Below are 17,836 nucleotides of genomic sequence, written 5' to 3'. Positions count from 1 at the left end.
CAGGAATGTTCTGGCTGCTTTGAAAACCCCAGGTCCCTTTTACAAACATACACACAAAATAAAGGAGACGGTGGGCACCAGGGGAACTGGCAAGAGAACTGACCACAGAGGGACACCAAATTTTCCAACCCCTTCCACTCGTTCAGATTCTCCCAATCTGGAAACCCAACCCCTCTTGGGAGCTTGTACGTCTGTTTCTCACATCTCACTTTAAGCATCCTACCTGCGTCACGGGATGTGTACAATCTCCCCTCTTCACAGAGAGGCTTCCTCCTTGGCAGGAACCCTTCGGTTCCTAGCAACAGGGACCTAAGAGGACCTAGGCTAATCATCCGCTAGCACTTTTTTTCTGGTGCAGTCAGTTAAGTGGAGGTTTAGGTACCCAGCTGGGCAGGTGCCAGGAGATTTCCCCTGTTAATTCTCAGTCACTCAAGGAAAACAAAGGAGTAACTAAGATTGTGTTACCACGACTTTAAAGAAATATTGTTCCTTCTCCCCTTACCCCACCAGACCAAAATCCGTAGACTTCTGTATTTCACACTTTTACATCTGTTCTTCTGCAAAAATAAAAACTGTCGGTATTCAAGAAATGATGACTACAATGCCAGCGCAAGTTATGACTTTAAAATACTCACAGAGAGAACATACACATTGTTCAGATCAAAAAGCGTGCGCCGTGTTCCTTCCCAGAGGAGCATCTGGGGATTAAGCTGCGGAAGGGCACGGTACTTCTTTTGTTTGTTTGCATGGAAAGAAAACTGAGTTCTTTCTGTCTGGCCCTAGAGCTACCAGTTTAAGAAAACAGAAGACAGGGTGGCCTTTTAGGAACAACTAACACTTGGCTTTGACTTTACCAACCATTCCAAGAGTAAGTCACCAGCACAGAACCATGCTTCCACTGCTACCCAGAGTCTCTGGCCTCTAAGACAGTCTGAGAGGTTCAACGGGAAAACCCCAGAACTCCCAAACTCAAAAACCCTTTCAACTATGCAGATGGCTCCACAGAAGCCATTTTGAATCTGGAGTTGCCTCAGCGTCTAAGATCCCACCACTAAAAACACTGTCCCAGAAAGAACTTTCTGAATAATGTAATTAATTCACTGCCCCAACTAGAGAATAATTAACAATTGTGATGAAAATGCTTGCACAATTCCCTGCTACTTTACTAATAGCAACACCTCTTCTGAGAAAGTTGGATCTGGCCCCAATTATCAATCCTGCAAAAAACTGAATCACCTTTAGCCAGACATTTTTATAACCAGCCTAATGATGATTATTTAATCATCAACTTTCCCTTTAAAATAGATCTTCCAAGATGAGTCTTTGAACTCAGTTTTTCAAAAGCATCTTCTCTGGCAGTGAGTATGAAGTAAGTTTGATGGATGCTCATTACCAAGTTGTGTACAAAGTTGCCTTAACAACCATAACCACCATCTACCTTCTCCCAAATAAAAAGACATGTATACGCAGCATTCATCTCAGAACTGTATGTCAAATATTGACATGGGACATCTTTGTGGCTAGGTTAGGGACGTGTATGGATTGTTGTTGTAAGGAAAGGTTGTGAGATTGCTCAGTAAGAAAATCCTTTAACCTGCTGTCTAGATTGCAAATGTCTATTTCATTTTCCAAGTCTCAAAAAACAAACAACCCAAAGATTTCAGGCTTCAAACAAAAGTAGAGCTGAAAGCTTCTAGGCAAATGTCAGCACCTCCTGGGGCTTTAAGCTGAATCCCTCCAGGCCAATAGGAAAAAACAGGAAATTAACACCAAAGTGCTGCAACTTCTTAATCATGGGGATGGGGGTTTCTCTGCCCCCTGAATAAATTTGCTAATAAAAACATTTTTCATTGGCAATACAAGCAGTTCAGGATTATCCCTCAGAAGTTGTAGACTTTTCCTTTTCAGGTATACCCTTTCTTACAAACAATTCAAATGCATATAATAGTAGTGTAAAAATTTAAATTCTGTATTCCTATAAGCATGTGCCTTCCATAATTTAAAGCCACACCCCTTATGAAAAAGTTGCAGTTACCTCACATAAATCACTACTTCCTATCCTGCAACATTTTCAAGCACTACCAAATTTCTATGGCTATGCTCTATGTGTTTCCAAAGCAACCTACATTTAGTAAATAATTTTTGTAATTATTTCTTTAATATGTGTTTCTCTCATTCACTAGGAACTAAAATCCATGAGGACAGTGCATGTGTGTGTCCATTACTACATCCTTAGCATCTAGCACAACACTAGGCATATAGTAGATGTTCAATAAATGTGTGTGGAATGAACAAATGACCCAGCATGGAAAACAAGAAGAAAGAAAACTGTCTTTTAAACATTTGCACTTTGGATTCCGAAACTCTAAATTATAGTGGAATTACCTGGAAGGCCTCTTCAAGCACAGGTTACTGGGCCCCATCCCCAGAGTTCCTAATTCAGGAGGTAAGAGGGAGAGGTGGGATCTAAAAGGTGATCATGAATGAAGCTGCTGATCTGAGGATCTATCTCACTTTGAGTTCCTCTAGGCAGTTAACCCGTCAACCAGCTCTTAGAAAATCGCAATGCACAGGATAACACTGAGAACCAATCAGCAGCAGAATCCTGTATTACCAACTGGGTAAGCCTCATAGGTCCTTGCTCCAAATACTATGGAAATTGCCAACACTGGATATATGTGCAAGGAGACAATACACAGACACATGTCCAAAACAGCAAGAAGTCATTAGTACAGTTAAACTAAGGATGTTTTATTTCTCCAAAGCTTTTCTTTATGATGTATCCTACTGTGCAGTTTAATCTATTTTTCTCAGATAGAAATTACTAAACCACAATGCACAGCCATTCTTTCTTGCTCTACCCCACTTCATTTCACTTACTAATGAGAGTTTCATCTGAGGCCAGAGGACGAAATGTAGTGAGAGAGCCTTTTAAAGCTTATTTATGTTGTCTATGTTTTATTGTCTGTAAGGGCCAGGGCAGTGATTAGCACTCAGTCCTTAAGGACCAGAAATCAAGCAGAGGTATTGATAAGGTGAACAGAAGGATGCATAAAAACAATACAACAGAATCCCAAACTCTACATCATTGGATAAACCTATGGAATTCCAAACTCTAACTCTCCCGTCATTGGATAAACCTTTAAAAACCTCTAAAGTATAGCTAGCATTAACTGTCAAATGCATAGTTTTCTCATGACCTTGTTCTGGAATTAAGTACATTTATATCCAGTTTATAATCAGGGAGGATATTTAATTAGATAATGTTTGCAAGTACTTTGAAGATATAAAGTGCTCTATAAATGCTAAGTATTATTATTATTATTTAAATACAGTTTGCAATTACTGCTTAAGACTTATTTCACCCACCGCACTGCTATAATTTGATTACAGGCAGCTTAAAAAAAAACCTAGACGTAGAAATGATGAAACCATGTCCATGTGAAGGTCTGGATTTTTACCCTAGGCATAAATAATTTATAGGCATTTTAAATGAAGGGTTAGGTTATAAAGTCTAGTGAATTAAGGCAACTGACCTTCACCAGACTGACATCCCTGAAGTTGTGTTGATTTTAACAGTTTCTTACTTATAAACAAGGTGGAAAGTAGATGATGTTCAAAACACAGGACTCTACTCTTTTGATTGCCAGCTCTATCTTCCATTTTCTCCACTGTAATTTAAAAATGTCTATATCTACCTTTAAAAAAAGGGCAACTTGAGATAGCTAAAGGCTTGAAAATGGCCCTTGCTTTAGCATGCCTTCTGGCTCATCTCGCTGTCTTCTCTGATAATCACAAATTCAGTGGTCTCAAATTGTTTTAAAAAATGGAAGTTTTTGAGCCTGATTCCACATCTTCCATATGCAATCGCTGGATCATTTTCCAAAGAAAATGAAAGATTAAATGTAAACATCCCTCATACACAATGTACAAGGAAATCACTGCTAATCCCAAAATGGTTTGTATTTTGTGTTTGTTTAGGTTTTTAGGCAATAGAAAGAACAATTAACATATTCTAAGCTGACCTGGATATTAAAAAAAAAATTGCAAGAAAGAAATACCTTAGAAACAACTCTTAAAAACACCACCATGCCCATCAAAGAGACCTTGTGCCCCAAACACGATGCTTCTGGGGAATCTGTGAACCCCAAGGAAAGAAGACCTCAGATAATCCTGATGTCATGACATGGTCTGTGAATCAAAGAAGAACTGTGTGAGTCACTCAAAGAAGAACTGTGTGAGTCACTCTGGGCAACGGCTTTGGGGGAGGTCAGTCAAAGCCTGGCCATGTAGTTAGTCTATGACCTTGAGACAATGTATTGATTCTTTTGGGCCTTGTGCATTCATCTGAAAATGATATATACCTACCTCACAGGAAACTGGGAGGTAATGTGCTGATATCAAGAGTCATAGAGATCATTTGTACACTTTCATTGCAAACAGCACTTCTGAGAAGTTATTCTAAGGAAACAGAGATATACAAAGACTTGTGCATAAGGATGCTTATCAAAGCACTACTTATGAGATTTGAAAAGTTGGAAATAACCAAAAGCTTCATCAATAAAAAGTGATTAAATATATCCCCTTAATAAAGTGCTAAGCACTCACTAAAAACATGATTAGAAATTTGAACACTGGCAGACTATTTAAAGAAATTTAAAATTACATACTAATTTTTTAGGCATGATAATAGTGCTGTGGTTACATAATTTAAGGGTGCTTTTCTTTTAGAGATGCATACTGAAATATTTACAAATCAAATAATATGAGGCTTTGAAATATCAATAATATGGGGGAGGAAGTGGGTGGGGCTGTAGCTATAAGATTGGGCACAAGTGGACAACTGTTAAGTTGGGGGGAGGCTCATTATCCTATTTTGTCTACTTTTTAAGTAACCGTTTTATTTAGATTTATTTCACATTCCATAAAATCCACCCTTTTGAAGAGTACCAGTAATTTTTAGGATGTTCACAGAGTTGAACAACCATCACCATTAACTAATTTTAGGACATTAGCAGTCACTCCCTACTCCTCCTCTCTTGTTCCAGCAACTATTAATCTACTTTCTGTCTCAATGGAATTGCCTGCTCTGGACTTTTCACATAAATGGAATCATATAATACGTGGTGTTTTGTGCCTCTGGCTTCCTTCACGAAGTGTGGGGTTCATCCATGTTACAGCATGTGTCAGCACTTCCTCCTACTGCCAATAATATTCCATCATATCGATGCACTCCATTTCATTCATTCATTCAATTGATGGATATCTGGACTATTTCCATGTTGTGGCCATTATGAATAATGCTACCATAAACACTTGTGTACAAGTTTTTGAGTAGGTATATGTTTTCAATCCTCCTGAGTATATACCTAACAGTGAAATTGTTGGGTCATGTGGTAACTCTCTATTTAACATCTTGAGGAACTGCCAACCTGTTTTCCAAAGTGGCTATATGATTTTATATTCCCATTAGCAAAGTTTGAGCACTCTAATATTTTTTCTACCTTTTCATAAGTTTAGAATTTCCCATAATAAAAAGTTTCTTAAATTTTATATGCAAAGAGTCTGATTATTAACTTGGAAAAACAGATTGCAGGTAATATATATGACATAATCTTAATTTTACATTTATTTACTATAAATTTAATTTTAAATTATATTTACAATAAATAAATATAAATTTATTTATATTTGGCTATGCATAGGAAAAAGTCACTAAGCCATCTATAAGATGTATACTTGGTTATCATTGGAAATCATAAATTCTTTTTTATTTTTCTCCATTTTCCATGTTTTCTGCAATGATCATGTGCTGCTGTCGTAATGAGAACCAGAAAAAGCTTTTTTTGTTTCAATTAAACAAAATTTTAACAATTCAGCAGTCTTTGCTCCAATTCACAATCTGTATTTTCTGGGCCATGCAGCCCAAGAGGTCATCCTGGTGCAGTTTCCTAAGGAAATGTATGCACTGCTTTCATGAAGTCTATTGTCTAGCAGTGGATATAATGCAAGAGAGAAAGTTCAGAATGTTCTAAAAGAGTTGGGAGGTCAGTTCTGAGAGGGTTTACAAGAGGAAGTGATAACTTCTATCTGAGAGAAATCAGGGACAATTTTTGGGGAAGGTGGCAGATGAATGTTCAGTGTTAGGGTCGTAGGTACAGAAAAGGAGAATAAGGTAGGGCACCCCCCTAAAGAGCACCCATGGGGAGAAGGAAGTTGTTCCCCATGGCGGAGAGAAGGGATGGTCATTAAACTGCAGCATGTGGTGGGCAGCCAAGCTGGATGAAGTAGACTGGCCGTGACCCTGTGCTGAACAGTGTTTTCGAAAGACCAACATACTGCAGTGTCCGTGGGACACCAGTCAGGGGAAGGCTGCTGGCAGAAACATAGGAGCCAGGTCTTGTCATGACAGTAACTGCCGCCGTGGTGGGAGGAATGGAGACAATAGCTATTAAAAAAAGATTTTTAAGATTGTGGTGGAATAAAATGTGTTTTGAGAATTTCAAGGCACTCCCTTGAGACAAATGGAGACAGTCTGGGCAAGTAAAAAGTGAGTAGAGAATCATCTTTCTCTAGAGGGAAATAAGCTTCCAACCAGAGTGAAATTACAAGCGGAATTCATCCAACATTTTCTATTTAAGTCTTCCCTCTCCACTAGAAACCTTATATTTATATGTGCAAAATAACATTTCATTCAAAAAATATCACCCAGATTTTCTTGGAATTCTCAGCACAATGCTAGTTCAGGCCCTGTTCTCAGAGAGCGACTTCCCCCACAGAAATAGAAGAACCAATTTGACATAAAAGCATCTTTCAGGCACAAATTATCGCAAAGTCTATCAGAGGCACAGACTCAGAGATGTGTTGTGCCCAGCTGGGCAGGGCCGCCATGATTCAATCACAGTAGCTCAAAGCTGGTGGACTTTAGAACCACCACCACGGAAAGAAGGAGTGGCATTTAACAAGACAGGCACAGAAGATTAGTTGCAGGGCAGAGACACAGAAGGAAAAAAGGGACAACCAGCAAGACTCAAAATTACAAGATTTCAAAGAGCCTTAGAGATAAGGGGGGAAATGTGATATTTCCATGAAGGAAATGTACTGCATATTCTCTCATCAACAAAATAGTCCACGACCTCCTAAGTAGATAATTATGCAAACAGCAAACCATGACTTATATTAGCTTTTGTACTAAGATAACTCCACTTAGTAATGAATATCGAAAATGGTTATGCAGATTTCTCTGATGTACTGATAACTACCACTATACCCTATTTTATTATGAGGCAATGTCAAGGCAAAAAAACTCCTGTTTAATAGCTTAAAATATGACAAATATATCTAATTTTAAAACTGCTAATTTCATTTTAAGATACTGTTATCAATTCCTGCAACAATTACCAACCTCCCATTTAAGACTCAATTCAAATTACCTTAGGTAATGAATTAATAATAATTCAAGATTTCGTTAAGCCCTACAAGACCTCTGACCAGCACGTTTTAAGCTTTTAAAGACTGGACTAGTAATGTCCCTTTTTGATGCCCCCCCACACTGACCCCTCCAAACACAAACTTTAAAAGGGCACAGGCATAAGTAATTTGTTTTTGGTTGAAAAATGGTCAATCCATAAAGAGGAGAAGAGATCTTTTTTAGAAAAGAAAATCTGAAAGGTTTTATTTTATTTTATTATCAGCATAATAATGCTGATACTTGATACTGGGTTAGAAATGTGCTAATCTCCAAAATGTTCTGGGCTAAGCTCACCTCATACATAATAAAAGCTGATTCTAGGGCAAAGGTTAACCCAGGACACCAGAGAAACATACCAGAGCATACCAAAATGTAAAAATGAAAAAATACTATTAAAGAGATGTAGGACATTTTTCTCAGGATCATTTTCAATTAAGTGTAATCATTAGGATCAAACGTTGATGGAATCAAGTTTCCCATAAAATTCTATTTAATCATGGCCTAGCACACTGTTATAGTGCTTTATAGTTTTCAAAGCATTGCTATAAGTAATTTGATTTTTTAAAAATTTTACTTGTTTATTTTTAGAGAGAGGGGAAAGGAAGGAGAAAGAGAGTGAAAGAAACATCAATGTGTGGTTGCCCCTCACGTGACCCCCACTGGGGACCTGCCCTGCAACCCAGATATGATCCCTGACTGGGAATCAAATCAGCAACTCTTTGGTTCACAGGCCAGCACTCAGTCCACTGAGCCACACCAGCCAAGGCTGAATAATTTGATTTTTAAAACCAGTGTATGAGGCCCTGGGTGGTGTAGCTCAGTGGGTTGAGTGTGGGCCTATAAAGCAAAGGGTCACTAGTTTGATTCCCAGTCAGGGCACATGCCTGGGTTGTAGGCCAGGTCTCCAGTGGCAGGTATGTAAGAGGCAACCACACATTGATGTTTCTCTCTCTTTCTCCTTTCCTTCCCCTCTCTCTAAAAATAAATAAATAAAATATTTTTTTAAAAAAACAACAAAAAATCAGTGTATGAGAAGGCAAGCAGTTGGGATCATTTCCAAAACTATTAATACATGTACATAGAACTTGGTGCTAGGTCCACTCCATTCACTCACTCACTCATTCATGCATTTATTCATTTATTCAACTAACTGGAACTATGGACTCAAAGTTGAGCAAGACCAAGCTTCTGGCCTAAAGGAGCCTGCAGTTTAGTGATCAGGCTAAAAGAAAACTACATACCACTCATAACACAGGCATGAAAAGTATAGTGGGAAGGATGCATGCAAGTGTTCCAGATGTGGTCAATTCTTAAATCTAGTTGTGTTTTTTTAATTTTTTATCGTATTTATTGGGGTAACATTTGTTAGTAAAATTAAATGGGTTTCAGGTATATAATCCTATAATACAGCATCTGTATATTGTATTGTGTGTTCACCACCCCAAGTCAAGTCTCCTTCCATCACCATTTATCCTCTCCTTTACCCTCTCCTACTCCCCCCCCCCGTTAAATATAGGTTTTGCTGGAGAAAGAAATAGTTAGGCCCCAAGAAGGGAGTGAGGGGTCAGGGAAAAGACAAGTGGAGGTCATCTAAATCTGTACAAATAGAAAAGTGAGTGTGAGTCCTGGCAGAAACAAGAGTATGAAGTCAGCAGTGACCAATCTTGGCCTTAAATGTCTTACTCTTTGGGCCAAGCTAAGGACAGCCAAAGTGATCAGATTCAGATATATGCTAATTTCCAAAAAGCTTTCTGGGCTGATCTCACTTCATATGTAATAAAGCATACTGGTGGCAAATTTCATTTCTGTCAATACTGTGATGCCTTGAACTCAAGCCCTGGCTTTGAATGAGTAGGTTGTTTTCTGTAGCCTACATGTAGACATACTTTCATATAGCCACATGGATAGTTTATATCCATAATACTATATATAGGTACCACATAGATTCTACAAAGCATACCAGAGCTATAAACCTTACATGCAGACACATCTAAATAGTGTATGTGTCTAGATGACCCCTCAGACATGTTCAGATGGAGATGGATTATGGAGGGAGGTTATCACACAGGACAAACACCTATCCTAGACAATTTAGACAGCCATTTGCCTGCAGACAAGGAATTGAAGGAGAGTTGAACAAGATGAATTCCACAGGCATCTTAAAGCTCCATGTTATGTGTTCTATGAGCTTACCTGCATAAAGCAGTTTCTCTATTTTCAAGATATAAAATTCTATGATCCTGGTGAAATTATTCCTCTCTGCCATTGTGCTCAGATAGAAAATGTATTATTGATTTCGGATTCAAGCACAGACAGTGTGACTTAGAGTAAAGAACACTGAATGAGGAGTCAGGAAACCAAATACTGTCTTCAAACCACCCAAGAGGTGAGGGGGTGGGGGCTGTGTGACCTTGGGCAATAGACTTCACTTCTCTGGGCTTCAGCTTCCCAAGTATTAAATGAAAGGAGTGGCTAAGTGTTCTACAATTTTCTTCCATTTCTAAATCAATGCACTCACCCCCTATCCCCTAAGATGTAGTTTCTCTCCAGAGCTCTAAAAATAAGGGCTAATAATACTGGATTAAGATCATCTCTTTCCTAACCAAAGATCCTGTTTTATATTACTTTTTAAAACCATCCAAATCTTGCATAATTTAAATAATCAGCGCTATCACTGGTTGCTCTGGTTTAAATTATGCATTGTTGCTATTTGGGGAAAATTTAGACAGGGTCCAGTCTGGGATCACTGACTGAGAACAATAAGCCCCCAAAATGAGAAGGATAAAGGCCTCTCCAGACAGGATCCGCTTTTAGTGCGCTGAGTGCAGCGTTTACAAAAAGAGCATTGATTGTGTACATTAAAGAGCCACTGAAACAGCAAGGGACTGGTAGAGCTGCAGCAAATTCTCCTAGAAGCCACTGACCTTGGCTGCATTTCAGGGGTCAGGCATTCCCAGAAGGTTCTCAGAAGGCAGGCTTTACTGAGAGTTTAGGAACAAATGAGACCTCTCCTCTAGATGAGCTCCCTTCTCCTAATTGGAGAAGACAGAGAGAGATAATGACCTGCCCTCTGGTTTGCAGAGATCACCTATATGGCCTTTGGACCCACTCCTACCGTACCCACATCACCCACTACAAGAATGGTTGGTCTAAGACCCCAGCCCTCCAACTGTTTCCACATTGGCATTTAAGTCCTCCAGCCAGCAGTTCTCCAGCCTCCTAGGCTGGCCTGGCCCCTCCTCTTTCCACACCTCTTGCAGGCAGAAATACAGAGGCAGAGCACTGAACGCAAGCCACAAAGAATAATTTCAGTGAATCCTGAAATTGCAGAGATATCTTTTCAAAATACAGATCTCAGGCGCAGGTTTCCCATGTGTGAATCACACTCCAGGCCAGTGGGTGAGCCCTCATGGTTGTTCATAAGCCTGCAGGCTCTGTGCTCAGTATCTCTCCCAGGAAAAAAGGACAAGGGACCCGCTGGTCAAGCCCAACTTAAAATCAGATCAAGGCGCTTTCCATGAGAGGAGCGATGTTGAGATGCTGGATCAGGGAGACCATAGCCTTGCCCATTGTTCAGACGCCTTCCCTGACCTTTGCCACTTTCTCCTGCCCCGAAGTCTGGACCATCCATCCACCTGATTAACAGGCTGGCAGCAACTCACAGCGCACAAAGTAGGGCAAATGACAGTCCGTAAAGCAGGAAGCCACAGACGCGGCCAAATCACCCAGCTTGTTACCAGCCCCCACCCTGTTCTGCATGTGGCATTTCGGTGCCAGGGAAATAGACAGCTTACTGTAATAATGCATGAATGAGCTTTTGCTGCCCAGCTATCAAAAAAGCCAGTTACAAATAGCATCTCTGTTCCTCCCCAACCCCTTGACTGCCTCGCAGAAACCTCACCTCTCGGATTCAAGGATTAAGGAGAGGGGAAGGAAGAGTTAAAAGGGGGGGTTAGGTAGGGAGAGGATTAATGAGACTAAAGAAAAAGTGACACTTGCACAATCCAGGCAGCTCTTTAGCATAACCGTGGAGGAGGAGGCAATGTCGGGAGAAGTGCCGAAGATGCAGGTATACAACCCCAAGATTTAGCATCAATTTAACAACGTATTCTCTCAGGAGGGCGTGTGAACTTTGAAGCCTCACCCATCCTGCGTGTCCCTGGGTTGACAGCCACCATCGATTTGGCCTCACCGACCCTCCATGCTTCACGTACATGCAGGGTTTTTTTAAAATTTTATTTTTGGGTCAGGAGAGGAAGAAGCCGTCTTTAAATTGGCGTCCAATTCTTCTCAGACCCCCACTGCTGTCGCCACCCCCACCCATCAACTCCTTCCCGGCAGGCAGCATCTAATTAAAATGGCAAGAAAGCTCTGCCCCCTTCCCCGAAGGACAGTGTTGGGATTGAGGGGTGGGGGTGGGGAGGCGTCGAGGCTGCACTCGGATTCCTGGTATTCTGGTCTCAACACAACAGCAAAATGGATTCTATATGCGTGATGTCTTAGTCAATACAATGAACCGGCGACTGAAGCCATTCACGTGAAGGTAAACGCAGACTTTCAGTGGGGCTGGGGGTTGGGAAGTGCTCCACAAAGGGCTGGCCACAGACCCAGGGGCACACACACACACACACACACACACACACTCCCGGGAGTTCCGGTCTGATTGGGGAAAAGCGGAGAATACATCCCTTTCACCTGCTGAAGTTCAGCCATAAAAACTGAAATGTTACAGCCACAAAGTCAGCACAGGCAGGGCTGAGTTAAACCCCAGATAAAGGTGAGGGGGCAGACTGGCGTTGAGAGGGCGCTGAGAGAGTCCGGGCGCGGAAGGCAGGAAAGGGGGAAGGGGAGGCAGTTGCCATCTACAAGACCAGCATAGCAATAGCTGCCTTCTTGGAGAGGCAGGTTCGGCTCCGTGGGACCGCCGGGCTCACAGTGTCATTTTGCAGGTAGCTGAAAAACGTGGGGGGAGCCGGTGCCTTCATTCACACTGTTGTTATTCCTTCTGTTGAAAGAGACAGGTCTCGCGCCTTGGCAGGAGACAACTGCCCGGGGCTTGTGTACACACACACACACACACACACACACACACACACACACACGAACCTTTCATTTTAATGCGCTTACACCGCTCTGAGATGAAACTGGCATAAGCTCCACGCGCTCCCAGGGGGTCCTTGACCACAGCCAAAGGAGGACACTTACGGCACAGCCCCTGCCGTGGGGACTTAGCCGAAAGCACCTCAGCAGCCCACAAATCCAAAAGAGGATCCAGGTTCCCTCCGCATCGCACTCGCCCGCCTCTGCCCACCAGTCCCAGCCCCATCCATGCACCGAACCCATCCAACACGGACTCAAACCACGAGAAACAAATCGAAAAACACGTTCTGCTCACCCTCAGTGCCGAGAGATCGATTTCATCCAGGCTGCGAGCCGGGGAATCACTCGCCATGTCTACTTCTTCGCGGGAGAAATGGACCAAAACCACCCTGAAGCTTTTCCCTTGGAAATTCCACCTTGATCTATTTCACCCGCGTCCTCATGCGAGTGTCGCGCCAGAGGCCCCCGGGCCCAGCCTCTCCGGCCCACCCCTTATCCACAGCGCGGGATCGCGATCCTCCGCTCCTGGTTCCGCTGGGTCCGGGAGCCCAACCTGCCGGGACCTCCAAGCCGGGAGCCGCGGTGCGTGTGGGCTGCGCGCCCTGATCGGCTAAGGGCGCTTGGGCTGCGTGGGTGTATTTAAATGGGACATGCTTCTTTGCTTGTGCGTGGATGGCGGCTGCATTGGCTGTTATAATGAGACACATCAACTCCTCCACTCAGCTGGGGGTTGGGGGTGGAGAACCACACAGAACTGTCTATCAACGCTTCCTGGGAGGAGTAAAGGGAGGGGGGAGGGAAGAGGCGGAGGAGGCGTGGTCTCTGACTGGGGAGAGTCCACGCTTCCTGACCCGGTCCCTCCGCACCAGCGTGGATGGGGGAGGGGAGGGCACCCTTCCGCCCAAAAGCTGGCGGGCTAATCTGGATGGATCTGAAGAGCTGTTTCTGAACCTTGCAGCGCTTATCGTAGGGGCAAAGGAGCTTTTGGGGCACACACATTTCTGTGTGTCCAATTCATGTACTGCAGCAACATGACCCTTGAATAGCATCTGGGGGACTCTTGGAAGGGTTCAAATACTCTGGCGCTGAAAAAAATGTATGGGGGAAAAGCGACGCCCCTCCCTCCGCCATTAATTATTTGTGTGGCTGGAGTAACGCAGGCTGGTGCAACCGGTGCATATAAGGACTTGTGTGCAGGGAAGGGGATCCGCCTCCAGCGGCTAACGAATGGGAGAGCAGCGCACTCGTACACTGCGCGCAGCCCCACACCTCGCCAATTTGCCCTGGCCTCTGGGTCGGGTCCGCCAGCATTCCCCGGGATCCCGGATGGATGGTCACTCGCCGCTTCGGGGCTGGAAAGGTTTGCCAGAAGCGGGAAAGCCGGGAATCTGAGCTTCCTCTTGGCATCGCCACACCCAGGACATGCCCGTGCCGCAATTCCCTACGGAAACGACCGAATTGAACCGAGAAGGTTGCTCTCTGGGTTCAGTAGCTTGAATGCTTCAGGTAATTCTAAAGGCAACACTGGGTAAAGCAATACACGCCGCCTTAGGACCCTACAATTCCCTTTCAGGCAGCGTTTCCGTGGCTGACCTACCCAGATTGATGGAGAAAGTTTGTCTGGCGGGTAAGATGTTAACATACGAGATGTATGGCCAGAGCGATTTCACACCGCCCGCTTTCTCATTTGAAGGCTGACCGTTTACAGTGTTAAACTTCATGTTCTGTAATCAAGAGTGTGAAGTCACTTCCCCCATCACCACCCCCCGCCCCCTGCACTAGCCCCGCACAGCCCTTCCTCTCCAGCTTTGGCCGCTCGAAATACATAGGGAGAAATGGTGCAATCAAACTTTTCTCCCAAATACAGCAATAGCTTTGGAAGGATTATCTGTACTTCTGTTAAGATGAGAACTTAACCTGGCCGAAAGCACGGGGCGGGGCAGGGGCTCAGTTTAAACGTGTAGTGTGGATGTCAGCTTCAGAATAAGGCTTTTGAATGAATGAATGAATGAATGAATGAATGCAAGCCCAAGCAGTTAATTCATCGACTGCAGACATTAAATGACTTTTAAAAAGCATTCCCTGTACTGCTTTTATTAGTATTAATGTGTATACTTACACGTACTGTGGATCTTGAAACGTGAAAATTGTTCCAACATCTGAATGGCTGCAAGAATTTAGGAGCTTTTGCCATTAAAACGACAAACATTTACATGTAGTATACTCAAAGCACTCCATTTCATCTCTCTTTTTAAAAAAAATAAAATCATGTAGCCTGAGGTAATAAGTGGTGTGCAGTAAGCCATCAAGTAAGCCGTAAAATAGGATCATGTCCTATCACTGTTTATTTTCCTATGTCCCTTTTTTACCTTTAATCTAGATGACAAGTTATCATCTCAGTGTTGAAAGAAAATAACTTAAGATCAGGTACTGAGATCTATGAACAGAACTATTTTTAAAACTCCAAACATTCTTAAAATGAGACATTTTTTCCGTGGGAAACCTACATTTATACTGCAGATTTTACTTGAAATATCACAAATGGATACTTCCTTCCGATATTATATAAACAGTAAGCTGTTTCAGGCCATGAGCATGCCGTGTTACTGGCACTGAATCCTACCCTTGGATTTAGAATTACATTACAAAACTGTATGTTCATTCCAGTGATGGGTAGGCTACCTGGAGGAAGGCTTCCTAGGAGCCAGGAGGAGGATGAGAGAGCCTGGTGGAGGCAGGGGTGAGAGCTGCAGGAAGCACCATAAAAGGGGAGGTTAATCGCCAAAGCACTTCTAGCTGATGGGGGAAGGTAGAAACTCCAAGCAGTTTGTGCTGTAGGTGAAGTGGTGACTGGACTAAGGAAGAAAGCAGAGTTCAGATCAGGTAGAGCTTCACATGCCTTGAGGCACTTGAACTTTATTCTTCAGGTCAAGTGTGTATCAAATTTCAGCAAAAACTCCTAAATCTTTTTGTCATGTCTGTGTACCTCCTGTGCTGTTATTATTTACTTAATATTTTTCTTAAATCAACACTTCTGTTTTTACATTTAATTCAAAAAGAAATATAAGTCACTACTGTAAATGGAAAGCTAGCAACACTTGCTAAAGTAGTGAGAAACCATTAAAATAAACACAATGGAAAATAAAGCCACATCATTACATTCTCACCAGCTATCATTGCCTGCCTGAGGCTCCTATCCTGAGGCTCCTATCCTGAGGCCTGCTGTTCGTTTCAGAACTTGACCAAGGTGAGGTTTTTCTTCTTGGTGTAATCTGAAGGATTGAGAGAATTGATATCCTTTACGTGCAGGTTGGAAGACTGTATTGTATTGGAACAATACAATATTCTGTTTATATCTGTCTAAATATGTCATGTACTATAAAAAGCCCGGACGCAGGCAGGAAGGATACAGATTACTTCAGGATAGTGGGAAAGGAGGAGAAATGGAATGGGACAGCACAAAGGACGCTCCAACAATGCTGTTGAACTTACTTGTTTTTTACCTTTACACTAATGACTTTTCATTATGTTGTTCTCTATCTTTTTGTATATTTGAAAGGTTTTTATATTTTAAAAATATTCATTAAAAAAGAATTCCAAAGGGGGTTATATTCTCTGTGTTAGGTTCACTGCTTCTTAATGTCAAATCTATGCTCCAACTGAAATAAACACTGTGGAAATCCTAATACTGCTGGTGGAGCTTATGAAAACACACTCCGTATATCGTCTGTCACCGCAAATCCCTGAATATAACAGAAAATGTATTTTTAAAAATTCATGAGAGTTCTAGAAGACAAGAAAAGGCACTATCAGTGGTCTAGCAATTCAGAAGACTTCCTGGATTATATAGGGAGACAGGGCTGACTCACCCACAAACGAGAACTGTGTAGCGTGAGTTAGGGCAGTTTCAAGCTCAAAAGCCATGGCGATAGGGAGTAGGCACTTTTATCATGGTGAGTAACTAAAGAATGACATTAACTCTTTCATTCAACAAATATTTATATTTGCTCTGTGCAAGGCCCAATGCAAGGCCTGGGAGATTTGACCTCACTGAGGCAGATAATAAACTTGTAAATAAATAATCAATAAATAAGATTATTTGAGGTGGTGAAAAGTGATGTGAAGAAAATCAAGCAGGGTTATGGAAATCAGCAGATGAACATGTCCACCCTCCAGTGCTGACACCCACTCTCTGGGAATATGGGTGCTTGGGCTAGGGAGAGAGTATTAGCCCCTGGAGTTGCTCACCAGTTGCCAGGAGAAATGGGACCACACACACATACAGAAGGTATACCAGTTGCATCCCCCGCCCTATGCCATGTCCTGTCCTGCTCTCCTTCCCACCACAATAAGCAAAGCGGTCCCTGAGAATTAGAATCAGCACAGCAGACAAGCAGAGGAGATTTCCAAATGCGAAGGTGAGCAGACAACTCAGAACCACCAATTGTTTGTGAGAAACTATTACTGTTAGAGGCACTAATTTCAGTCAGCAAATGGATTTGAACACTCAAAGTTATTTTTAATAGAGCAAGAACCTTCATGCTATATATATTTTTTCTAAGAAGGATAATACAGGATCTTATATTCTTAAAACTAACAGGTTAGTATAAAAGTAAACTAGTTAGAGGATTAAATAGTCTGTTTATTAAATTTTTAAATGAATAGATTTAACAATAGGTAGTAGTGTGCTATACTCTCCTAGGCATTCATGTATTGACATATTTAATCTTAATACTCATAAAACAGACAACATTATTAGTATATTCATTGTGCATATGAGTAAAGTGAAGAATAGTAAAGTGAAGAATAATTAACCTTGAATAGGTTAATTAACCTACACAAGGCAACAGTAATAAGTGGCCAAACCAGGATTTGACCTCAGGCTTTCAATCACCATGCTGTTCCTACTCAAGGTGAACTGAGGGGTGAATTAGTAAAATGGAAGGTTGGGCTTAATTTTCTCCTAGATTGCAGGAGAAAGAATTAAAACAATGATCAAAAATGTAAGTAATATGGAGAATAAATCTAAAAGTTCCAACATTCATCTAAAGGAAATCCAGAGAATGGATGGAAGGAAATACTCAAATAAATGACAAAAATGTTCCAGTGACTTTAGGCTAAAAGCTCCTATTCAATAAGTAAAAAAATACCATGTTTGAACACATCATGATGGAATTTCAAAGGATCAAGGCATTAGGATAAAAGTGGAAATTCCAACGAGATCACCTACTTCTTATCTGCTGTCAGGTGACCGCAGTCCCTGGT

General features: G+C 42.0%; 1 protein-coding gene across 4 annotated transcripts in view; it reads right to left on the bottom strand.

The window, feature by feature from the left end:
- Nucleotides 1-13,310, bottom strand: part of TNIK (TRAF2 and NCK interacting kinase) — a 348,375-nt gene extending 335,065 nt beyond the window's left edge. For all 4 annotated transcript variants that reach the window (XM_037046529.1, XM_037046530.1, XM_037046531.1 and 1 more), the window contains exon 1: nt 12,867-13,310. In XM_037046529.1, coding sequence (XP_036902424.1) covers nt 12,867-12,923 — 57 coding nt within the window. In that variant the 5' untranslated portion in view covers nt 12,924-13,310. The remainder of the gene's footprint in view (nt 1-12,866) is intronic.
- Between the last annotated feature and the right edge of the window lie 4,526 nt (nt 13,311-17,836).

Source organism: Sturnira hondurensis, unplaced genomic scaffold (assembly GCF_014824575.4).
Source record: "Sturnira hondurensis isolate 20B ecotype Veracruz unplaced genomic scaffold, ASM1482457v3 Scaffold0005279, whole genome shotgun sequence".
NCBI lineage: Eukaryota > Metazoa > Chordata > Mammalia > Chiroptera > Phyllostomidae > Sturnira > Sturnira hondurensis.
The sequence above is the reverse complement of the archived record's forward strand: the minus strand, read 5'-3'. Positions and strand labels throughout refer to the sequence as shown.